Source organism: Pleurodeles waltl, chromosome 4_1 (assembly GCF_031143425.1).
Source record: "Pleurodeles waltl isolate 20211129_DDA chromosome 4_1, aPleWal1.hap1.20221129, whole genome shotgun sequence".
NCBI lineage: Eukaryota > Metazoa > Chordata > Amphibia > Caudata > Salamandridae > Pleurodeles > Pleurodeles waltl.
The window spans coordinates 60,049,509-60,075,841 of record NC_090442.1 but is presented as its reverse complement, the minus strand read 5'-3'; the positions used below and the strand labels follow the sequence as shown (position 1 = coordinate 60,075,841).

Here is a 26,333-nt window from a genome sequence, read left to right as displayed (position 1 = left end):
CACCCTGCTCATGGCAACTGATGAGGGACAGGAAGAAGACAGTGATCCTCTACCTGATCTCTTCTCTTCCACAGATCAAGATGCTCTTGTGGAAGGTGTAGTTTTGGCTGATTGTCTTACTGCTGAGCAGAAAGACAATTGCATAAATCTCCTAGATCAATTCTCTGAACTCCTCTCTACTGTGCCAGGTACCACTTCTTGGTGTGAGCACACTATAGATACTGGAGACAGTTTACCTGTCAAAGGTAAGATCTATAGGCAGCCTGACCATGTCAGGGACTGCATAAAGCAAGAGGTCCAGAAAATGTTAGAACTAGGAGTGGTTGAGCACTCTGACAGTCCATGGGCTTCTCCTGTGGTACTGGTACCAAAACCCCATTCCAAAGATGGAAAGAAGGAAATGCGGTTTTGTGTAGACTATAGAGGTCTCAACTTGGTAACCAAAACTGATGCTCACCCTATACCCAGGGCAGATGAGCTCATAGATACACTGGCATCTGCCAAGTATCTAAGCACTTTTGATTTGACTGCAGGGTATTGGCAGATCAAATTGTCAGAAGATGCTAAACCTAAGACTGCATTTTCTACCATTGGAGGACATTACCAGTTTACTGTAATGCCTTTTGGTTTGAAAAATGCACCTGCCACTTTTCAGAGGTTGGTGAACACAGTCCTGCAAGGGCTGGAAGCTTTCAGTGCAGCATATTTGGACGATATAGCTGTCTTTAGCTCCAGCTGGGATGATCACCTGGTCCACCTATGGAAAGTTTTGGAGGCCCTGCAAAAGGCAGGCCTCACTATCAAGGCTTCAAAGTGCCAGATATGGCAGGGTAAGGTGGTTTATCTGGGACACCTTGTTGGTGGGGAACAGATTGCACCACTTCAGGGGAAAATCCAAACTATTATTGATTGGGTTCCCCCTACCACTCAGACTCAGGTGAGAGCCTTCCTAGGCCTCACTGGGTATTACAGGAGGTTCATTAAGAACTATGGCTCCATTGCAGCCCCTCTTAATGACCTCACATCCAAGAAAATGCCTAAAAAGGTACTATGGACAGCAAACTGTCAGAAAGCTTTTGAGGAGCTGAAGCAGGCCATGTGCTCTGCACCTGTCCTGAAAAGCCCTTGTTACTCTAAAAAATTCTATGTCCAAACTGATGCATCTGAATTAGGAGTAGGGGCAGTCCTATCACAACTTAATTCTGAGGGCCAGGATCAACATGTTGCTTTTATTAGTAGAAGGTTGACTCCTAGAGAAAAGCGTTGGTCTGCCATTGAGAGGGAGGCCTTTGCTGTGGTCTGGGCTCTGAAGAAGTTGAGGCCATACCTGTTTGGCACTCACTTCATTGTTCAGACAGACCACAAACCTCTACTTTGGCTAAAACAAATGAAAGGTGAAAATCCTAAATTGTTGAGGTGGTCCATATCCCTACAGGGAATGGACTATACAGTGGAACATAGACCTGGGAGTAGCCACTCCAATGCAGATGGACTCTCCAGATATTTCCACTTAGACAATGAAGACTGTTACCCCCATTTTTCACTGTATATATGTTGTTTTAGTTGTATGTGTCACTCGGACCCTGGTAACCCAGGGCTCCAGTGCTCATAAGTGTGCCTGAATGTGTTACCTGTGTAGTGACTAACTGTCTCACTGAGGCTCTGCTAATCAGAACCTCAGTGGTTATGCTCTCTCATTTCTTTCCAAATTGTCACTAACAGGCTAGTGACCATTTTTACCAATTTACATTGGCTTACTGGAACACCCTTATAATTCCCTAGTATATGGTACTGAGGTACCCAGGGTATTGGGGTTCCAGGAGATCCCTATGGGCTGCAGCATTTCTTTTGCCACCCATAGGGAGCTCTGACAATTCTTACACAGGCCTGCCACTGCAGCCTGAGTGAAATAACGTCCACGTTATTTCACAGCCATTTTACACTGCACTTAAGTAACTTATAAGTCACCTATATGTCTAACCTTTACCTGGTAAAGGTTAGGTGCAAAGTTACTTAGTGTGAGGGCACCCTGGCACTAGCCAAGGTGCCCCCACATTGTTCAGAGCCAATTCCCTGAACTTTGTGAGTGCGGGGACACCATTACACGCGTGCACTACATATAGGTCACTACCTATATGTAGCTTCACAATGGTAACTCCGAATATGGCCATGTAACATGTCTATGATCATGGAATTGCCCCCTCTATGCCATCCTGGCATAGTTGGCACAATCCCATGATCCCAGTGGTCTGTAGCACAGACCCTGGTACTGCCAAACTGCCCTTCCTGGGGTTTCACTGCAGCTGCTGCTGCTGCCAGCCCCTCAGACAGGCATCTGCCCTCCTGGGGTCCAGCCAGGCCTGGCCCAGGATGGCAGAACAAAGAACTTCCTCTGAGAGAGGGTGTGACACCCTCTCCCTTTGGAAAATGGTGTGAAGGCAGGGGAGGAGTAGCCTCCCCCAGCCTCTGGAAATGCTTTCTTGGGCACAGATGTGCCCAATTCTGCATAAGCCAGTCTACACCGGTTCAGGGACCCCTTAGCCCCTGCTCTGGCGCGAAACTGGACAAAGGAAAGGGGAGTGACCACTCCCCTGACCTGCACCTCCCCTGGGAGGTGTCCAGAGCTCCTCCAGTGTGCTCCAGACCTCTGCCATCTTGGAAACAGAGGTGCTGCTGGCACACTGGACTGCTCTGAGTGGCCAGTGCCACCAGGTGACGTCAGAGACTCCTGCTGATAGGCTCCTTCAGGTGTTAGTAGCCTATTCTCTCTCCTAGGTAGCCAAACCCTCTTTTCTGGCTATTTAGGGTCTCTGTCTCTGGGGAAACTTCAGATAACGAATGCAAGAGCTCATCCGAGTTCCTCTGCATCTCTCTCTTCACCTTCTGATAAGGAATCGACTGCTGACCGCGCTGGAAGCCTGCAAACCTGCAACATAGTAGCAAAGACGACTACTGCAACTCTGTAACGCTGATCCTGCCGCCTTCTCGACTGTTTTCCTGCTTGTGCATGCTGTGGGGGTAGCCTGCCTCCTCTCTGCACCAGAAGCTCCGAAGAAATCTCCCGTGGGTCGACGGAATCTTCCCCCTGCAACCGCAGGCACCAAAAAGCTGCATTACCGGTCCCTTGGGTCTCCTCTCAGCACGACGAGCGAGGTCCCTCGAATCCAGCGACTCTGTCCAAGTGACCCCCACAGTCCAGTGACTCTTCAGTCCAAGTTTGGTGGAGGTAAGTCCTTGCCTCACCTCGCTGGGCTGCATTGCTGGGAACCGCGACTTTGCAGCTACTCCGGCCCCTGTGCACTTCCGGCGGAAATCCTTTGTGCACAACCAAGCCTGGGTCCACGGCACTCTAACCTGCATTGCACGACTTTCTAAGTTGGTCTCCGGCGACGTGGGACTCCTTTGTGCAACTTCGGCGAGCACCGTTTCACGCATCCTTGTAGTGCCTGTTTCTGGCACTTCTCTGGGTGCTACCTGCTTCAGTGAAGGCTCTTTGTCTTGCTCGACGTCCCCTCTCTCTTCAGGTCCAATTTGCGACCTCCTGGTCCCTCCTGGGCCCCAGCAGCGTCCAAAAACGCCAAACGCACGATTTGCAGCTAGCAAGGCTTGTTGGCGTTCTTTCGGCGGGAAAACACTTCTGCACGACTCTCCACGGCGAGAGGGATCCTTCCACCAAAGGGGAAGTCTCTAGCCCTTTTCGTTCCTGCAGAAACCTCAGCTTCTTCTGTCAGGTAGAAGCTTCTTTGCACCCGCAGCTGGCATTTCCTGGGCATCTGCCCATCTCCGACTTGCTTGTGACTTTTGGACTCGGTCCCCTTGTTCCACAGGTACCCTAGATTGGAAATCCACAGTTGTTGCATTGCTGGTTTGTGTCTTTCCTGCATTATTCCTCTAACACGACTTCTTTGTCCTTAGGGGAACTTTAGTGCACTTTGCACTCACTTTTCAGGGTCTTGGGGAGGGTTATTTTTCTAACTCTCACTATTTTTTAATAGTCCCAGCGACCCTCTACAAGGTCACATAGGTTTGGGGTCCATTCGTGGTTCGCATTCCACTTTTGGAGTATATGGTTTGTGTTGCCCCTATCCCTATGTTTCCCCATTGCATCCTATTGTAACTATACATTGTTTGCACTGTTTTCTAAGACTATACTGCATATTTTTGCTATTGTGTATATATATCTTGTGTATATTTCCTATCCTCTCACTGAGGGTACACTCTAAGAGACTTTGGCATATTGCCATAAAAATAAAGTACCTTTATTTTTAGTATAACTGTGTATTGTGTTTTCTTATGATATTGTGCATATGACACTAAGTGGTACTGTAGTAGCTTCACACGTCTCCTAGTTCAGCCTAAGCTGCTCTGCTAAGCTACCATTATCTATCAGCCTAAGCTGCTAGACACCCTATACACTAATAAGGGATAACTGGGCCTGGTGCAAGGTGCAAGTACCCCTTGGTACTCACTACAAGCCAGTCCAGCCTCCTACAGTAGCCGAATTGCAAAAGGGAAGAAGTCCCCTTGAGACCCCTTCCCCTTTGTTAATTAAAGGAAAAATGATTATTGAAGAGTAGGCAGTAGTCCAGGAGCCCACTAACAACTCAAATAAACTTTAGAAAAAAAAAAATATTCTTTTTAAACACAGTCCCATTTCCTTTTTGGGAAATGGGATGTATTCAAAAAGAGGTTCTTTTATTTAAAAGGAGTCACAGACATGGTGGTCTGATGTGAAGGCCTCCAACCGTAGTGCATCATAGTTTGTGACCAACTTTATTAATATTCGAATAGTAGGTAGGATCGTGACTTATTACAATTTGGATTTTGAGGACTGACATATTAGTACATACGTTCGTTCTTAAAAATCTGTACTGTTCATAAAGATATTGGTTGGAATTTACAACCAGTAACTTATGACAAGATATTCTTATATCTGGCTGTTGATTCCTTCTTATCCATTGGACTGGTCATGTGATGTGATGTAGAGCCAGTGGCCTGCTTTATACAGCACACGCCCATCTTCATGAGGTAAAAGACAGCTTTTGAGGACGTGCTCAATGTGATTCAAATAAATGTTCTTAATCTTAAAGTTTTGGTTTATTCCAGTGTTGAGGCATTTAATTTTACTAGGTGTGGTTACTGCTAGAGAGGCTGCTGAGTTTTTAAGCAATAAAACAATGTATTTTACCATTCTCCCACTCTAAATGCAAAAATGAAATAAAATTCCCCAAGCTTTTTTTCTAAATCTCCCTCTTACCTGTTCTAGGAATGTTGGCATGTAAGTTGCGTAGCTTGACACTGTCAATTCTGTCTCTGAATTGGAGGTGTTCAGATGCTGAGACTGATGATGTCACAGCCCTCTATTTTATTGAGCTGCTTAACCTGTTCAAAAAAGGGTGTAGTGTGAATGTGCACTATGCCATGTCATGGTCTGGTTCTTGTTGTTGTTGGGTTCCCTCTCAGTCATTGGTTGTTAGGCTGCTGTCTTGGCTTGAAAATGACATGTGGAATCAGATTCTTGTTGTTGTTTTCCATCTTATTCTTTAGTTGGAGGGCTGCGGTCTTGGATTGTAAATGAAATGTAGAATCAGAGTCGTCTTGGTGGCGGTTTCCCTCTAGGTTATTGGGTGGAGGGTTGCTGTCTTCAATTGTAAATCCCATGTAAAATCAGAGCCTCCTTTTTGTTGGTTTCCATCTCATTCTTTGGTTGGAGGGCTGCTATCATGGATTGTAAATGATTTGTGGAATAAACTTTTTCTTGTTGCTGGTTTTCATCTTGGTCTTTGGTGGTTGGGCTGCTGCCTTGGAATGTAAATGACGTTTAATCAGAGTCTTCTTATTGTTGGTTTCCATCTAGTTCTTTGGTTTTTGTCCTGCTGTCTTGTATTGGATTGTAAATGCCATGTAGAATCACAGCCTTCCTGTTGTTGGTTTCCATCTCATTTTAGGTTGGAGGGCCGCTGCCTTGGGTTGTAAATAGCATGTGAAATCTGCAAATTATTGTTGCTGGTTTCCATCATGGTCTTTGGTTGTCAGGCTGCTGACTCGGATTTTCCATGACTTGGTAGACTGAGGGTCTTATTGTTGGTTCCCATCTTGTTCTTTGATTGGAGGGCCACTCTTTTGGTATATTTAAAACACTTTGATTACACTTGACATGTTGGAAGGAGGATCTTCCTCATGTTCCTCTTCCGCAGATGTCCAAAGCCTAAGATTTATATCAGTGTGTCAGAAGCTTGTCATTGTAGGTTAGTATGGTCTTTGATGTAATAGATGGTGGATCTAAAGCCTTTGTGTGCTTCATACCCATTTAGCTACCACATTGTCTCCTTTTTATCGACACTGCAAGAGAAAAAACAATATGGCCATTTATTCACCTACCTTCGGACACGATGCTGGAAGGATCAATCACCAAGTCCCCAAATGCACCACTTTTATACGCCTCATAGATCAACTCCATAATTTCCTTTGGCAGAGGAACTTCTGTGCCATTTTTAAAGACCATTTTGAAATCAGCAATTACCGAACCATTCCTGGGAAAAGAAGATTTTAAAAGGCTGGTTTAATTATGGCATGAGGAGACTCATATCTATATAAGGGTTATCTTCTATGGGATGGATCAGTAAGGAACTTTGTATTGTCACAGTATCTGACCTTCATAAGCTTACCACCTTCCTTCTCACCCTGTTTACCTTCCACACACTTGTAATAATTCTTTTGAGCGATTTGTCAGAATCCCTTCCCTCTCACCTTTTATATCTTTCCTTGGCTCACCACCACTCTGTTTGGATACCTGTGGGAACCATAACCTCTCAATCTGTCTATTTTTCACACTTTTTCCTAAAACTCTACTATAAGATTTAATATAGACCTTTTCGTCACACCCTGTCTTCCCTTCACATGCTTACCACCATTGCACAGTGTTATCCAGCATGAGTAATTTGAGGTGCCTTAGGTTTGAAGATGTCATAAGTGATCTCATTAGAGATGGCATCAATGATATAATTTGAGATGTCATCAGTTATGTCATCCATGAAGTAATTTATCATGTCATGATTGATGTAATATATGGGGTAATAAGCTGTTCATGGCAGGGTGCAAGCTACAGTTAGATCACTGAACTGTAACTGCAAATGTCAGTGTTTGTTTTGTTTATAAATATTCGTTTTTAATCTATGTCAACATTTACCTATAACAGCACCCTGCACCCCAGGGACCGCCACCTCCTTGGGCAATGCATATAATGTATGTGGGGGGAATGCGTGGTAGCCCCTGGGCCACCGCCTCCACAGGGCAATCAATTGTTATGTATGCAGTGGGGCCCATGCGGCCTTCCATGCCCTGGGGACTGCCACTTCCCCGGGGCAATAAATGTTATTTATGCAGGGGCCTGTGCACCCTACAAGGCCCCGGGGACCACCACCTCCATGTGGCCCCTTTGTGGAGCCTTATATGGCCATGGGACAGCCACCCCCCACATCCGGCTCCTGCTACCTCCTGAGGTGCCAACCCTCGAGGGGAAGCTGTTTGTTTTTGCTTGGGGAGAGCTGACAGCTCTTGTCAGGCACACGCAAACATAACTCTGCTTTCAGAAATCAGGCACTGTCAAACAGTTCTTGCTTGCTGAAAGCAACATTGTCATCTCTTTCCCTGCATGCTAACATGCATGCAGGGAAATAGATGTAATTATTGCTCCCGCAAGCAGGGAGCTGATATTCAAAGCAGCTCCCTGCATGCAGGAGCAACGTCAGGTCCCGGTGGCGATGGGAGCCGGCTAGGGCCGAGGGGGCTTTGAGGCTCCCCCCACAGTCCCAGAGAAGAAAAACTAAAAGAAAAATATTTTCAAGGTGGAAGTGCAGATCTGCAGTTCCACCTTGAAAATGTATCTGATAAAGAAGCTCAAAGAACAATAACATTGGCAAAGTTACAGGTACAGAAGGTCACACAACACATTACCACAGCGTCTTTTCAGTAGCTGTAGCAGAAGAGATGCGCTATACATATACCCAATAAGGTAGCACTTACTAATTACCTAGTAGAAAGTATTCCAGTTGGCTAGACATTCTGCACAAAATGGTTGCCTCTTCTTAGATAAATAAACAGGGCAGCATTAATTCTGGCATGATACTCATTTGACAGAAATCAAACCTCTGTGGAAAGCACTTACAAATATAAACACAGCAGGTGCCTCAATGTTCGAGGTCCACTTCTGTAAGGTACTAATCGTTCCAATTGAATGCACATGTTCAAGGCAAAGTATGTGTTTTTTCTCTGCATTTCCCCCTTGAAAAGTTATCTGTTATCCTTGATGGAGGTGTTTGCATCCTTGCTTTTTTCTAGCACAATATCTCTTATAGTGACTGTGACAAGTGGGTTCTTTCTTTTCAACCTCTGCTGAGGCCCAACCCTCACAGTGCACAGCCAAAACTAGTGCATGTTGCAGGGTTGGGTGGTTGTAGGGATTGGCTGGTAGGCCTGGCTGCAGGTGAGGCCCTGCGGCCAATTTCCACGTACGGCCAAGGGCTGTGCGCGGCAGTGGTTGGATTAAACTATAATAATTCAAATTACTTTGCATTAAAAAAAAACTAGAAATTCACTGCAAAAATCAAAGGCTACAGGGACATTATAGTTAGGAAATAGAATTAAAAAACATTGCAATTCACTTTAAAAAACACAAAGGTTACATGGACATTATAGTTAGGATCTCAGTTTAAAGGTACAAAACATTAGAAATTCACCTGTTATAGTTATAGTTATTTCAAGTAACTATAACTCGTGCCCAAGGTAACTATAACTCACACTCTCACCATGCACTGCTAAATACCCGTGATAGCACAGAACTCATGACATCTTTTTTTACATCATTTATAATATCACTGTAACATTTGTTCTAAAATTTTTCATAAGAAAACTGTGCAGGTGGGGGGCACAAGTTATAGTTACTGTACGAAAGTAACATCTTTCTTGGCATGTTACCCCCAATTTTACATGTATGTCAGTATGTTTTTGCCTGTTGCACTGGGATCCTGCTAGCCAGGACCCCAGTGCTCATAGTTTGTGGCCTGAATGTGTATGCCTGTGTAGTGCCTAGCTGTGTCACTGAGGCTCTGCTAATCGGAACCTCAGTGCTCATGCTCTCTCTGCCTTTAAATTTGTCACTATAGGCTAGTGACTACATTTACCAATTTCAATTGGCATACTGGTCCCCCTTTATAAGTCCCTAGTATATGGTACCTAGGTGCCCAGGGCATTGGGGTTCCAGGAGATCCATATGGGCTGCAGCATTTCTTTTGCCACGCATAGGGAGCTCAGACAAACCCTTACATAGGACTGCCATTGCAGCCTGCGTGAAATAACGCACACGTTATTTCACAGCCATTTTCACTGCACTTAAGTAACTTATAAGTCACCTATATGTTTAACCTTCACTTGCTGAAGGTTAGGTGCAAAGTTACTAAATGTAAGGGCACCCTTTCACTAGCAAAGGCGCCCCCACATAGTTCAGGGCCATTTCCCCAGACTTTGTGAGTGCGCGGACACCATTACACGCGTGCACTACATACAGGTCAATACCTATATGTAGCTTCACATTGGTAACTCTGAATATGGCCATGTAACATGTCTAAGATCATGGAACTGTCCCCCCATTCCAAATATGGTATTGGGGAGCGAATTACATGCATCCTCGGGGCTCCACTATAGACCCCTAGTACTGCCAAACCAGCTCTCTGAGGCTTGCACTGCAGCTACAGCTGCTGCCACCTCACTGACAGGGTTCTGCCCTCCTGGGGTGTGGGCAGCCCAGTCCCAGGAAGGCAGAACAAAGCATTTCCTCTGAGAGCAGGGTGTTACACCCTCTCCCTTTGGAAATAGGTGTTACAGGCTGGGGAGGGGTAGCCTCCCTCAGCCTCTGGAAATGCTTTGAAGGGCACAGATGGTGCCCTCCTTGCATAAGCCAGTCTACACCAGTTTAGAGAACCCCAGTCCCTGCTCTGGCACGAAACTGGACAAAGGAAAGAGGAGTGACCACTCCCCTGTCCATCACCACCCCAGGGGTGGTGCCCAGAGCTCCTCCAGTGTGTCTCAGACCTCTACCATGTTGTTTTCAGAGGTGTGAGGACACTCTGGAGGCCTCTGAGTAGCCAGTGCCAACAGGTGACGTCAGAGACCCCTCCTGATAGGTGCATACCTGGGTAGGTCGCCAATCCTCCTCTCAGGTCTATTTAGAGTTTCTCCTGTGGGCTTCTCATCAGATTACGACTTGCAAGAATCCATCCGGACTCCTCTGCACTTCTCTCTTTGACTTCTGCCAAGGATCGACCGCTGACTGCTCCAGGACGCCTGCAAAACTGCAACAAAGTAGCCAAAAGACTACCAGAGACATTGTAGCACCTATTCCTGCCGGCTTTCTCGACTGTTTCCTGGTGGTGCATGCTCTGGGGGCTACCTGCCTTCACCCTGCACTGGAAGCCATGAAGAAATCTCCAGTGGGTCGACTGAATCTTCCCCCTGCTCCATCAGGCACCAAACAACAGCTTCACCGGTACTCTGGGTCCCCTCTCATCCTGACAAGCATGGACCCTGGAACACAGGTGGTGGACCCAAGTGACCCCGACTGTCCAGTGGTCCAACTGTCCGAATTTGGAGGAGGTAAGTCCTTGCCTCCCCTCCCCAGACAGTAATCCTGTGCACACAGTGATCTGTAGCTACAAGGGCTTCAGTGCACATTTCCAAGAAATCCTGCATGCACAGCTGAGCCTAGGTCCCCAGCACTCTGTCCTGCGATGCTCAGCTCCCTGAGTTGACCTCCGGTGTCATGGAACCTTTCAAGGACTCCTGTGGGTGCTTTCCTCCTTTCAGTGGGCTCTCTATGTTGCTGAGGGCCCCCTCTGTCTCCTCTCTTGAGTAGCGACATCCTGGTCCTTCCTTGGCCCGGGCAGCACCCTTTTTCTTCAACCGCGACTCTTGCAGGTAGCAAGGCTTGTTTGCAGTATTTTGCTGAGGAAAAAACTCTGCATCCACCTGCACACAGTGGGACATCTTCTGTACAAAGCAGAACCTCCTACCTCCTTTCGTTGGTGCAAAACCAGCATCTTCTTCCAACCAGAGGCAGTCATTTTGCACCTTCATCCAGGGTTTAGTGGGCTCCTGCCCCCCTGGACACTTTAGCGACTCTTGGACTTGGTCCCCTTCCTTTACAGGTCTTCAGGTCCAGGAACCCGTCTTCAGTGCTTTGCAGTCTGTTGTGGTCCCTGCAAAATCCTTTATCACGACTTTAGTGTGTTTTGGGGGAAATAATAGTACTTTACTCCTGCTTTCCTGGGTCCTGGGGTTGGGTCTTCTTTACACCCTTGGTGTTTTCTTACACTCCCAGCAACCCTCTACACACTACACTTGCCTAGGGGTGCATTTGTGGTTCGCATTCCACTTACTTATTATATGGTTTGTGTTGCCCCTAGGCCTATTGCATCCTATTGTGTTTTACAGTGTTTGCACTACTTTCAGACTGTTTTACTTACCTGATTTGGTTAGTTGTGTATATTTTGTGTATGTTACTTACATCCTAAGGGAGTATATCCACTGAGATATTTTTGGCACATTGTCACTAAAATAAAGTACCTTTATTTTTAGTAACTATGAGTATTGTCTTTCTTATGATATAGTACCTATATGATATAAGTGGTATTGCATGAGCTTTGCATGTCTCCTAGTTCAGCTTTGGCTGCTCTGCTATAGCTACCTCTATCAGCCTAAGCTGCTAGAACACTACTACACTCTACTAATAAGGGATAACTGGACCTGTTATAAGGTGTATGTACCATTGGTACCCACTACAAACCAGGCCAGCCTCCAACAGTTACCTTAACCGTAACTATAATAGGTGAATTTCTATGGTTTTGTATGTTTAAAATGTGAGCCTAACTATAACGTCCCTGTAATCTGTAACTCTGTAACTATGTAACTATAACTTGCTCCCTAAGGTAACTATAACTCGTGCCCTTTGTAGGAAAGTACCATCTTGCCTGGCATGTTACCCCCATTTTTCACTGTATATATGTTGTTTTAGTTGTATGTGTCACTGGGACCCTGGTAACCCAGGGCCCCAGTGCTCATAAGTGTGCCTGAATGTGTTACCTGTGTAGTGACTAACTGTCTCACTGAGGCTCTGCTAATCAGAACCTCAGTGGTTATGCTCTCTCATTTCTTTCCAAATTGTCACTGACAGGCTAGTGACCATTTTTACCAATTTAAATTGGCTTACTGGAACACCCTTATAATTCCCTAGTATATGGTACTGAGGTACCCAGGGTATTGGGGTTCAAGGAGATCCCTATGGGCTGCAGCATTTCTTTTGCCACCCATAGGGAGCTCTGACAATTCTTACACATGCCTGCCACTGCAGCCTGAGTGAAATAACGTCCACGTTATTTCACAGCCATTTTACACTGCACTTAAGTAACTTATAAGTCACCTATATGTCTAACCTTTACCTGGTAAAGGTTAGGTGCAAAGTTACTTAGTGTGAGGGCACCCTGGCACTAGCCAAGGTGCCCCCACATTGTTCAGAGCCAATTCACTGAACTTTGTGAGTGCGGGGACACCATTACACGCGTGCACTACATATAGGTCACTACCTATATGTAGCTTCACCATGGTAACTCCGAATATGGCCATGTAACATGTCTATGATCATGGAATTGCCCCCTCTATGCCATCCTGGCATTGTTGGTACAATTCCATGATCCCAGTGGTCTGTAGCACAGACCCTGGTACTGCCAGACTGCCCTTCCTGGGGTTTCACTGCAGCTGCTGCTGCTGCCAACCCCTCAGACAGGCAGCTGCCCTCCTGGGGTCCAGCCAGGCCTGGCCCAGGATGGCAGAACAAAGAACTTCCTCTGAGAGAGGGTGTGACACCCTCTCCCTTTGGAAAATGGTGTGAAGGCAGGGGAGGAGTAGCCTCCCCCAGCCTCTGGAAATGCTTTGTTGGGCACAGATGTGCCCAATTCTGCATAAGCCAGTCTACACCGGTTCAGGGACCCCTTAGCCCCTGCTCTGGCGCGAAACTGGACAAAGGAAAGGGGAGTGACCACTCCCCTGACCTGCACCTCCCCTGGGAGGTGTCCAGAGCTCCTCCAGTGTGCTCCAGACCTCTGCCATCTTGGAAACAGAGGTGCTGCTGGCACACTGGACTGCTCTGAGTGGCCAGTGCCACCAGGTGACGTCAGAGACTCCTGCTGATAGGCTCCTTCAGGTGTTAGTAGCCTTTCCTCACTCCTAGGTAGCCAAACCCTCTTTTCTGGCTATTTAGGGTCTCTGTCTCTGGGGAAACTTTAGATAACGAATGCATGAGCTCAGCCGAGTTCCTCTGCATCTCTCTCTTCACCTTCTGATAAGGAAACGACCGCTGACCGCGCTGGAAGCCTGCAAACCTGCAACATAGTAGCAAAGACGACTACTGCAACTCTGTAACGCTGATCCTGCCGCCTTCTCGACTGTTTTCCTGCTTGTGCATGCTGTGGGGGTAGCCTGCCTCCTCTCTGCACCAGAAGCTCCGAAGAAATCTCCCGTGGGTCGACGGAATCTTCCCCCTGCAACCGCAGGCACCAAAAAGCTGCATCACCGGTCCCTTGGGTCTCCTCTCAGCACGACGAGCGAGGTCCCTCGAATCCAGCGACGCTGTCCAAGTGACCCCCACAGTCCAGTGACTCTTCAGCCCAAGTTTGGTGGAGGTAAGTCCTTGCCTCACCTCGCTGGGCTGCATTGCTGGGAACCGCGACTTTGCAGCTACTCCGGCCCCTGTGCACTTCCGGTGGAAATCCTTCGTGCACAGCCAAGCCTGGGTCCACGGCACTCTAACCTGCATTGCACGACTTTCTAAGTTGGTCTCCGGCGACGTGGGACTCCTTTGTGCAACTTCGGCGAGCACCGTTTCACGCATCCTCGTAGTGCCTGTTTCTGGCACTTCTCCGGGTGCTACCTGCTTCAGTGAGGGCTCTTTGTCTTGCTCGACGTCCCCTCTCTCTTCAGGTCCAATTTGCGACCTCCTGGTCCCTCCTGGGCCCCAGCAGCGTCCAAAAACGCCAAAGGCACGATTTGCGTGTAGCAAGGCTTGTTGGCGTCCTTCTGGCGGGAAAACACTTTTGCACAACTCTCCAAGGCGAGAGGGATCCGTCCACCAAAGGGGAAGTCTCTAGCCCTTTTCGTTCCTGCAGAAACCTCAGCTTCTTCTGTCCAGTCGAAGCTTCTTTGCACCCGCAGCTGGCATTTCCTGGGCATCTGCCCATCTCCGACTTGCTTGTGACTTTTGGACTTGGTCCCCTTGTTCCACAGGTACCCTAGATTGGAAATCCACAGTTGTTGCATTGCTGGTTTGTGTCTTTCCTGCATTATTCCTCTAACACGACTCTTTTGTCCTTAGGGGAACTTTAGTGCACTTTGCACTCACTTTTCAGGGTCTTGGGGAGGGTTATTTTTCTAACTCTCACTATTTTCTAATAGTCCCAGCGACCCTCTACAAGGTCACATAGGTTTGGGGTCCATTCGTGGTTCACATTCCACTTTTGGAGTATATGGTTTGTGTTGCCCCTATCCCTATGTTTCCCCATTGCATCCTATTGTAACTATACATTGTTTGCACTGTTTTCTAAGACTATACTGCATATTTTTGCTATTGTGTATATATATCTTGTGTATATTTCCTATCCTCTCACTGAGGGTACACTCTAAGATACTTTGGCATATTGTCATAAAAATAAAGTACCTTTATTTTTAGTATAACTGTGTATTGTGTTTTCTTATGATATTGTGCATATGACACTAAGTGGTACTGTAGTAGCTTCACACGTCTCCTAGTTCAGCCTAAGCTGCTCTGCTAAGCTACCATTATCTATCAGCCTAAGCTGCTAGACACCCTATACACTAATAAGGGATAACTGGGCCTGGTGCAAGGTGCAAGTACCCCTTGGTACTCACTACAAGCCAGTCCAGCCTCCTACACCCTTACCACGCACAGTTCTCTCATCAATAATTTTATTGCAAATGTTGTAGTGAGACTATGAAAGATGGCGTCGAAGATGTCATTAATGATTTAACATATGGAGTAATTAGCTGTGCGTGTCGAAGGCCCGAGTTATAGTTACCTTAGGACGCAAGCTATAGTTACTTGGAAGAACTCTAACTATAACTGCTGAATTTCTATGGCTTTGTACGAGTGAATTCAGAACCTAACTATAACGTCCCTCTAACCTTTTTTTTTTTTTCAGTGAATTTCTATGGCTTTTTGAACGTATAGTAATTTTCATCACTATACATTAATCCAACCACTTCGGCCTTGCGTGGCGGCGGTTGGCCAAAGGGCCTGGCCGGCGGCCGGGCCTGAGGCCAGCTCCCTATAGGCACCCAACCTTGCACCGTGGAGGGCCTTCTCCCGTGTGCAGTAGGGGTTGTCTGCAAGGGCTGGCCTGTAGCCAGTCCCTGCTGCCAACCCCCTTAACCACCCAACCCTATGCCGTGCAAGGCCCTTTGTGCATGCATGTCAGAAGTTAGCCGCGGCCTCTCTGGGTGTGAGAATAGGTGTGAGAGGCTGTATCTGGGGGTGAAAGTGGCTGTTAGAGTGTCTGTCTGGGTCTGAGAGTGTGTACATCAGTGTTCAGTGGGTGTGTCAGTATATGCATGGGTCTGTGAGTGGGTGCATGAGGGTGTCACTGGGTCTGTGAGTGGGTGTGTGAGTGGGTGCATAACTGTCTGAGTGGGTCTGTAAGTGGGTGTGTGAGGGTCTGACTGGGGCTGTGAGTGCATGAGGGTCTGAGTGGGTCTGTGAGTGGATGCGTGAGTGTCTGAGTGGGTCTGTGAGTGGGTGCATAAGTGTCTGAGTGGGTGTATCAGTGGGAGACATTCATTGAAAAGGAGACAGAAAGACAGAAAGAAAATGTGAGAGAGAGAGAGAGACAGAGTTTTTTAGGCTTTGATGTCTGATATACTTAGAATGAGATATTTGTGTACAATTTAAAAAAATACATGCATTTGCATTTAAAAAAAATATAATAATTTGACGTTATATTATTTAGCTCTTTATGGGCTATCTGGGACCGTTAGGGCGCCCTCAAATTCTCCCCCGCGTTCTCTACATATTCATTTATTTTTAAAATATAATTTTTACAAGATGCCCTTTACAGGCTATCTGGCACTGCGGTGCCATTGCTTCAGCAAGCAGGGAGCTGCTTTAACAGCAGCTTCCTGCTTGCTGAGGCATTTCATCTCTGAGCAGGGAACAGAGATGAAAGCTCGGCTGTTTGAGAGCCGGACCTGTTTGACAGGCCCATGATCAAACAGCACAGTGTTTGCTGTGGCGTGGCTGCAGCCAAGCCACAGCAAACAGCTATGTCCCAGGGGTGGGCACCCCAGACATAGCAGGAGCCGGCCCTAGGGGGTGGTGGTGGTGCCCAGAGCCATTATTTGCTCCATGAGGCGGCCCCCCTCCAACATGCACATAGCCCCGGAGAGGTGGCGATCTCTGGAGCTTGGGGGTCTGAAAGAGACCCCCTTTCCATATTTTTAGTCTTTTACCCAGGGAGGTGAGGGACCCGGGGCTGTGGGGTGCTGCAGGCCCTCCACATATATGGCAAAAGTCACCCAGGGAAGGTGGTGGTCCTCGGGGCTGTGGTGGGGGCCAGGAGGCATGGAACCCTTGTTGCCTACATTTAGTAATGTTCTAAGGGTTGAGTCCAACCTTCTAAAAACCTAAGTGAGAGCAGTGTGTTTATACGACTGGAGTGCTGCCCTCTCTGGGGGGATGTCATTCAACAGAATATCAGTGCTGAAGGCTCCAGAGAGTAAGCGCCCAGGGCGCGACTTCACCCATCACATACAACACAAGCGTGTCTGAGTACTGGAGACTCGGCTAGGGAGAGATCTCCTGAGGAGGAACAAAGGGGCGATCACATATTGTGGGGTAAGAGGAGGTTTATGGAATCACAACAGCCTCCAATCACGCAGTACATGTGACACTTACCGGAATCCTACGACTTGTACCTCTTGCAAGGTTTCTCCAAATTGTTTGCTTAAGATTTCTGTCAGCTGTCGAGAGAAGAGAGATTAAATGTGATTGGTATCTCAGAGATCTGACTGCTCCCTGCAGGACATGCGCACTGGAGTCTTTTCACTTCCAGTCAATGAGCTTTAATGTCACAGACATTCCACTGTCTACCACTGGCCTCTTGCAGTGTGAAACGTGTCTGTGATTGTTGACGATCTCTGAGAGGTCATATGGAAGGCACTACCATATTTATATGAGCACTCATCATAAGTGCCTATAAACTGACACATCGTGTTACAAATAGCTGTGACTTTCAGGATTTCAGCGGTTCCCCACAAGCCCGCCTGTAAGCCTGCGACAGAGCAGTTTTAGAAAATAATTTTGGCATTCCTATTCGTGACAATGCACAAGCACTTGTGCACGCTGTAGCATTATGCAATGGCACTTTTTCCCTCCACTTAGAAAATGTTTTTCTCTGTAGAAAAATTACTTCCTTTACTTCCCCATTAGTTTTACTGTTGTTGCCTTCCCTTTCTCTCCTGAAAATGGATTTACTCCTGTCATTGTCAGAAGTAAAGTTCTGACCGTATCTAGGGTAGGGTGTGGTGGGGGGGCGGGGGGGGCGGGGGGAGGGTTGTGAGTACCTACAGGTGAGTATGTTGGTCAGTGTGCATAAACCCCCAGGGCAGGCATGCCCCGCAGGGCCCAGTCGCTACTCCTGTTCATGGATTTACCTACACAGACCTTTGCGTGCATAAGCCCATGTATGGATACCAAAATAATTTGTGTCAGTCCCAAATCTTATTTCGCTGGTTAAAATGCTATTTGCAGGTGAAACCCAATTTTCAGATGCAAATAGTTTTGGGAATCGCGGCCTCTGAAACTATTGGGAGTTTTTGCTTGGAGTAATTGATGCTAGAAGCAGGTGTTCCATGGTGCAAACCCAGGGAGAAGCTTGCAATGCATCTTGGGCGTGGGGAGACAATGCACGAGGTCGGGAAGCGGAGCTGTGTTTAAATAAGTTACTTTCCCAGACCAAGGTACAGTAGACAAAATGGTACCTAGTATGAGGCTTCTGAGTGAGGTATGTTGACTTACGCCATGTCATTGCCATGTTTCATTAGGTCGTGTTACATTATGTTACACTAAGTTATGTTACAACCAGGTGCATACAACAACAGCCCTGCAGCCCTTTGTATGGAACTTTCACTTCAGCTTCGAGGCTCCTGCGGAAGCTGTACGTGTGCGCATCTTGTGAGTAGTTCATTGGTTACATTCACTCATTGCAGAGGCCTCTGCATCTTCTAGTTTGGAGTCTTGGCTGGACTGACTCAGTTCTTCCTCCTTCTGAGGTTGGTAACAAACATTACCACATCTGATTTGCATCCCCCTATCAACACCATGTGTGCGCCGTATTTACAATAGGGTGCACCACGGCGGTCTTGTGCACCTTAGCGCCATAATTTATGTCGCTAATGTGGCACTTTTGCTGGATTAGCACCATAAATTATAGCGCTAATGCAGCAAAAGCACAGGGAGGCCCATTGTTTTAAATGCCTTAGGCCGGAGTTAATAATGACACTAAACATGGCGCAGTGAAATCTAGCAAATTTCACTGCACCATTTTCCTGGGCCACCCTACGTGGGAACACCCCTCTTGCATACATTATGCCTGGTGCAGGTATAATGTGGCGCAAGGGTTTACAAAGTGGCGCAATGCGTGGCAGTGTGCAAAGTATTTATGCAGCACTTCAAACTGTAATAAAGTGAAATCACAACATGAGAATAATTCCACACCAATTTAGAAAAATTTAGAAAAATTTTGAAAAATCAAAAATGACAAACATCCAATCGGTACTACTGAAGATAGGCAATTTCAAAGTTTTAAGTAAAAATAGTACCTATAAGTAATACACTCCAACTGTGGTTATCTCGTCACGCAGGACCAGATCAAGGTCACAAATTCAGGCTGACCGTGATGGAGTCTGGGTCAGATGCATTGTCCAAGTTAGGCCCACTGAACAGATTACCTTGAATCCTGATTTGCGGAATGTTTCCAGGAAGCAGCAATGCGAGGGCCAGTGTCAGGGATTCATCGCAATGCAGCGATTCCGGAGTGGCTGCTAGGAGGTGCGTCACGCTGCTTCGGTCCTGTTTACAGGACCACAGCTGGGCTGGCAGAGCACCTTCAGGCTCACTTCCAAGGGTCCAACACTGGGGTGGCACCACTTGGGGCGGGAGGGTGCTCACAGCAGGTAGAGTCCAGGTGCTGAGTACAAGGTGGTTGGAGCCTTTTCAGACCCTGAGGCTTTGATCAGAGGGCCAGCCAACTAGCCCTTGGAGGCACTCTGGTGGTCCTGGGTTCAAGATACAAGTCCAATCATTCTCTCGCAGGCGGTACGGCAGTGGAGTAGTCGCTGTCCTTGCAGAACAGCGCAGTAGGCCTTTCTGAGTCTTCTGCAGGTCCAGAGGTGTACTGAAGAGTTGGATCTGAGGGTCCATTATTTATACCTTGTGCCCTCTTAGAAGTAAGAGAACATTCTGGAAGTTTCCAACCCCAGAGATGTTTCGAATTTCCTGCCTCCCTGCCCTGGGCCCAGCTTGCCTGGGGTCAAAAAAGACTAGTGACAAAAGCCTTTGTGAGTGTGCTGGGCAAAGCCTCTTTGACGTGCAATTGTTTTAGGTGACAGCTACTCCCACCAAGTCAAAGCTGGCCCATCCTGCCAACACCTATCCCCCTCTGTCTCACTGTCTGGGAGCAATACGCAAAGAGCAGCTGGCAGCTACACTTAGTCATTTGACCCAGATTACAGGCTGCAGGCACCAAATGTTTGGGACAAATGCCAACATTCTAAAACTTTTCAGAATTGTGACTTAAAATCCGATTTTACCAATAAAGAGGGGTTTAAAATTGTAACTCTTTAGACACCAAACTCTGATTCCCACCTGCTCACAATTAAGTATCATTTATTAAATGTAATAAATGAATCCCACGTTATCCCACGTTATCCTATGGGAGAGGCCGTCCTGGCCATAGTGAAACCTCATTTTAGAGTTTTTTATTATCAGGACATATAGAAGTTAAAAGTACATGTCCAATTTTTTAAATACACTGCATCCTGCACTATGGGCTATTCAGAGCCAACCCTAGGGGTGAGTTATATGTATTACAGACATAGGTTTAGGCCTGGCAAAAGGTTTATTTCACTAGGTCGAAATGGCAGTTTAAAACTGCACACACAGGCTGTAAATGCAGATAAGAGAAATGTTTAAAAGGGCTATTTAAGTGAGTGTGCAATGAGTGCTGCAGGCCTTCTAGTAGTAGGCCCTGAGTGCATGTATTACCACTTTAATAGGGATTTACAAGTAAATTAAATTTGCCAATTGAGTCTAAGCAAATTCCTCCAGGTTTAAAGGAGAGACCACAAGCACGTGAGCGGTAAAGGGTGCAAAGTCCAAAAATAGAACACAAACTGGTTCAGAGCACAGGAGAATGAAGGTAGAACATTTTGGGGATGGCCTTGCAGAAAAGGCCAAGTCCAACATGCCTCCCTCCAGCCAAAAGCCAAGGTAGACTAATCCATACCTTGATGGGCTTCTCTGCTTATGCAATAGAACATGAATGAAGGCCCTGATATGTAGGGGCACATGTCAGTTCTAAGCCTCCCTAAACTCAGTTAGAGCCCCCTCGCTACACTCTCCTGTCCCACTGGACTTACCCATGGGGAACCCTTCTCCTCACTTGTGGACCCCATCTGTGCAGCACCTAACCTTATCTTGTTCACAGATGCATCCTTGTACCCAGACAGTAGCACCATGGCCAACAAAGTGATGTGGCCCACTCTATCTCTTGGATCAGACTTCTGTCCCCAACGCAACGAAATTCTGCCCATAAAGCCAGCAACCAACAGAAGCCACTGACAGCTGTCAGTGTTAAGAGTCAGGCCCAACCATTAACTGCCAGGTGAATCCTCCAGGTGGGGTGTTGGACTTGGCTGTTTTTGCAGGGTCAACCATAAACCTCTTGCCTTCCTCTTCCTACCTTTGGCTGAATTTGTTTTGTTGGCTTTAGGACTTTGTGCACTTTACCACTGCTAATGTGCTTGAGCTCTCTACTCTAAACATGGTGGAATTGGAATATACTCAATTTGCATATTTAATTTACTTATAAGTCCCTAGTAAAGTGGCACTTCATGTGTCCAGGGCCTGTAAATTAAACTCTAGTAGTGGGTCTACAGCACTGACTGTGCCACCCACTTACGTAGCCCCTTAAACATATCTCAGGCCTGCCATTTCATACCCTGCATGGGCAGTTTTATTTTTTTAACCTGGTGTGAGATATTCTTGTGTGGAATCCTCACTGTTTTACTGTTTCCATTGTTGCACAAATGCTTTACACATTGCCTCTAGGTTAAGCCTAACTGCTCTGTGCCAAGCTTCCAGGGGGTTGGACATAGGTTTATGTGGGGTTTGCTTGTGTCCTACCGTGATTTGGAGTGTGGTTGCTGCTTGACCAGGGCTTATACCCAGTCAACTAATAACCCAATTTCTAACATTAGCGATCAGCAGGGAGGATAGGAGTTATCAGTGCTTAATTTGAGCCTGTAGTTTCCTGTGCGGGGCACCGGCACCTATTTTTGAGGGCCGGCTCATCTTTCTGCATCAAACAGTTACTGCGAGCAAAAGACACTAATGGGAAAGAAGGAGGAAGAGAAAAACGAAAAAGCGTCACAAAGGGAGAAAGCATAAATCTTCCAGAGTAAGCTGAAGGGGTGGGGAGTGGCTGTAAATGGATTAAACAGGCCCAAGATGGCTTCAGGATTACACTGCCTCAGTATTCTCTGCTTGCACATTCAAATGCAGCAGCCATGTGTTTAAGAGGAGAGCTTTGGGCACCATCATGTTTTAATTTACAAATTAAGCACTGGGAATCGTGCTTGTGCAGTGCCATACACTGATTTGGTGTCCACTACCATCCCATATTTAAGACTATTATGAACTTTTTTATTTCTCTATTTTCTCTCATTTGGTAAATGTTTTTCCAGATTTGACTCCTGCTTCACCTTCATACACTTAGGACACTTTTGCTGTTACACTTGTGATACCTTGCCAGAATGGAAATGGATCCCACTGCCTGAATTATTCCACAATGAAGGAGCTGAGGAGGTTCTGCAACCAGAGGGAGCTGGTTATGGAGAAGGGGTCCACTAAGCAAGACCTCTAGCCAGCCCTGTATGATTTTGAGGTGAAACTCTGGTATGGAATACCCCCAGAGGACCCAGAGGGTGATGGCGCTGAGGAGGATGCTTACTTTTAGGATTAGAGGAAGGAGGGCCCTTTTTACTCCTGACCCCAGATTGAGGGCACCAAGAGGCCTGTGGCCGTGGGAATGGTAAGGAGGAGGAAGGAAATGACTTGGCAATGGCTCCAGAGGAGAGGGGGGAGCCCACAGAGATGGAGTCCTCTGCTGGATCCACTGCAGGGGCCTGTACCCTGAGGCTGACCGGGGACAGGTGTGAGTCTTTCCTCACCCTACCCCTACATCTCGGCTCCCATACCTTCTGCTTGCAAGTGATCCCACCAGAAAACTGACATGTCGGGGCACCCAAGGCAGTTGCACCTCCCAGCTCTCCTGCCACTAGGGGCAACCCATTCTCCAGAATGCAGTTTTTGGGCATCTGTGGACTAACTATGACCTCTGGGTATTCACCCCACCACACTCCAGGGATACTAGGGCCAAGAGGTAGCAAAAGTCCTCAACCTGAGTTACCCTGCACACCTGGCAAGTGTACTGGTCTGGAGAAACCAGCCTTTCCACTATCATGATAGGGCTAGCCGTGGTGTCCCTGAAAGCAGTAACAGGGATCCCATTCATTTCACCTGAAAGTGATGACTCCACCTGGAAGTGATGGGTCCCACTTCACCAGCTCACCCTCATGGCATGGTCTATGATCTGCCCCTGGGGGCTACTTACCCCTAAAGCCACATTGGCAATCCCTGTAGAGTTCCACCCATGGGTGGTTTCTTAGAATAGACAGGGTCCCTCTTCTGGTGTCCTAACTGGGAACACTCAAAGCAGTGGAGTTGGAAATGGGAGGCCCAGGGCCATTGCCCAATAGAACCTTAAACCCCCCTCCCCCCACCCCTGTTTCTCAGAAGAAGCATGGGACCCCTTTCCACCTGCTTTATTCTGGGTCTTGTCTTTGTCTTCCTTAACCACCCCCTCACTCTGCTGGGGGAAACCTGAGCCACCCTTTTTGGGGTTACTCCCAGGTACCTTCTTGGACACTCTGGTACTAATTCCGAGATCCACCTCCTTTGCAAACTTTCTGGGGTCAATGAGCTTGATGTCAACTTGCATGCATAGGCTCCAATGACAGGCCTGAGACATGTTTAAAGGTGCTACTTAAGTTTTTGGCACAATCAATCCTGCAGGCCCACTTGTAGAATTTAATTTACAGGCTATAGGAACATATAGTACAACTTCACTAGGGACTTACAAGTAAATTAAATGTGCCAGTTGGGTGTAAGCCAATTTCACCAGGTTTAAGGGAGAGGCCACAAGCACGTTAGCACTGGTTAGCAGTGGTTAGGTGTCTTTATTGCAGATGAAGCCTTTTGTAACTCATTGCACAGTGAATGTAATTAATGCACCGTACATCTATTTCTAGTCACAGACCACCCTTGTCCACATGCTGAATATAGCAAGCCATTAGGTGTATGTTAGAAATGGGGTCTTTGGCTGGCAGTCAGGTTACACCCTGTCCAAGCAAGGACCCTCACTCTAGTCAGGGTAAAGAAGAATCACCCTCAGCTCACCCCCGCTCACCCTCTTGGTAGCTTGGCATGAGCAGAGGCAATGTGTAAAGTATTTGTGCTAACACACACAGTAGAAAAATAGTTAATATTTATCTATATGTGTAGGAGGCTGGACTGGCTTGTAGTGAGTGCCAAGGGGTACTTGCACCTTGCACCAGGCCCAGTTATCCCTTATTAGTGTATAGGGTGTCTAGCAGCTTAGGCTGATAGATAATGGTAGCTTAGCAGAGCAGCTTAGGCTGAACTAGGAGACGTGTGAAGCTACTACAGTACCACTTAGTGTCATATGCACAATATCACAAGAAAACACAATACACAGTTATACTAAAAATAAAGGTACTTTATTTTTATGACAATATGCCAAAGTATCTTAGAGTGTACCCTCAGTGAGAGGATAGGAAATATACACAAGATATATATACACAATAGCAAAAATATGCAGTATAGTCTTAGAAAACAGTGCAAACAATGTATAGTTACAATAGGATGCAATGGGGAAACATAGGGATAGGGGCAACACAAACCATATACTCCAAAAGTGGAATGCGAACCACGAATGGACCCCAAACCTATGTGACCTTGTAGAGGGTCGCTGGGACTATTAGAAAATAGTGAGAGTTAGAAAGATAACCCTCCCCAAGACCCTGAAAAGTGAGTGCAAAGTGCACTAAAGTTCCCCTAAGGACAAAGTAGTCGTGTTAGAGGAATAATGCAGGAAAGACACAAACCAGCAATGCAACAACTGTGGATTTCCAATCTAGGGTACCTGTGGAACAAGGGGACCAAGTCCAAAAGTCACAAGCAAGTCGGAGATGGGCAGATGCCCAGGAAATGCCAGCTGCGGGTGCAAAGAAGCTTCGACTGGACAGAAGAAGCTGAGGTTACTGCAGGAACAAAAAGGGCTAGAGACTTCCCCTTTCGTGGACGGATCCCTCTCGGCTTGGAGAGTTGTGCAGAAGTGTTTTCCCGCCGGAAGGACGCCAACAAGCCTTACTACATGCAAATCGTGCGTTTGGCGTTTTTGGACACTGCTGGGGCCCAGGAGGGACCAGGAGGTCGCAAATTGGACCTGAAGAGAGAGGGGACGTCGAGCAAGACAAAGAGCCCTCACTGAAGCACGTAGCACCCGGAGAAGTGCCAGAAACAGGCACTACGAGGATGCGTGAAACGGTGCTCGCCGAAGTTGCACAAAGGAGTCCCCCGTCGCCGGAGACCAACTTAGAAAGTCGTGCAATGCAGGTTAGAGTGCCGTGGACCCAGGCTTGGCTGTGCACGAAGGATTTCCGCCGGAAGTGCACAGGGGCCGGAGTAGCTGCAAAGTCGCGGTTCCCAGCAATGCAGCCCAGCGAGGTGAGGCAAGGACTTACCTCCACCAAACTTGGGCTGAAGAGTCACTGGACTGTGGGGGTCACTTGGACAGCGTCGCTGGATTCGAGGGACCTCGCTCATCGTGCTGAGAGGAGACCCAAGGGACCGGTAATGCAGCTTTTTGGTGCCTGCGGTTGCAGGGGGAAGATTCCGTCGACCCACGGGAGATTTCTTCGGAGCTTCTGGTGCAGAGAGGAGGCAGACTACCCCCACAGCATGCACAAGCAGGAAAACAGTCGAGAAGGCGGCAGGATCAGCGTTACAGAGTTGCAGTAGTCGTCTTTGCTACTATGTTGCAGGTTTGCAGGCTTCCAGCGCGGTCAGCGGTCGATTCCTTATCAGAAGGTGAAGAGGGAGATGCAGAGGAACTCGGCTGAGCTCATGCATTCGTTATCTAAAGTTTCCCCAGAGACAGAGACCCTAAATAGCCAGAAAAGAGGGTTTGGCTACCTAGGAGAGAGGATAGGCTACTAACACCTGAAGGAGCCTATCAGCAGGAGTCTCTGACGTCACCTGGTGGCACTGGCCACTCAGAGCAGTCCAGTGTGCCAGCAGCACCTCTGTTTCCAAGATGGCAGAGGTCTGGAGCACACTGGAGGAGCTCTGGACACCTCCCAGGGGAGGTGCAGGTCAGGGGAGTGGTCACTCCCCTTTCCTTTGTCCAGTTTCGCGCCAGAGCAGGGGCTAAGGGGTCCCTGAACCGGTGTAGACTGGCTTATGCAGAATTGGGCACATCTGTGCCCAAGAAAGCATTTCCAGAGGCTGGGGGAGGCTACTCCTCCCCTGCCTTCACACCATTTTCCAAAGGGAGAGGGTGTCACACCCTCTCTCAGAGGAAGTTCTTTGTTCTGCCATCCTGGGCCAGGCCTGGCTGGACCCCAGGAGGGCAGCTGCCTGTCTGAGGGGTTGGCAGCAGCAGCAGCTGCAGTGAAACCCCAGGAAGGGCAGTTTGGCAGTACCAGGGTCTGTGCTATAGACCACTGGGATCATGGGATTGTGCCAACTATGCCAGGATGGTATAGAGGGGGCAATTCCATGATCATAGACATGTTACATGGCCATATTCGGAGTTACCATGGTGAAGCTACATATAGGTAGTGACCTATATGTA

The 26,333-nt window shown here is 47.5% G+C and overlaps 1 protein-coding gene across 1 annotated transcript in view; it reads right to left on the bottom strand.

Annotated features, from left to right (window-relative positions):
* Positions 1-26,333, bottom strand: part of LOC138286985 (platelet binding protein GspB-like) — a 63,094-nt gene that overhangs the window by 21,183 nt on the left and 15,578 nt on the right. Inside the window, exons 3-4 of the mRNA XM_069227349.1 lie at positions 21,667-21,724; positions 6,382-6,533 (exon numbers count right to left, since the gene is read on the bottom strand). Of these exons, the coding sequence (XP_069083450.1) occupies positions 6,382-6,533; positions 21,667-21,724 (210 nt within the window). The remainder of the gene's footprint in view (positions 1-6,381; positions 6,534-21,666; positions 21,725-26,333) is intronic.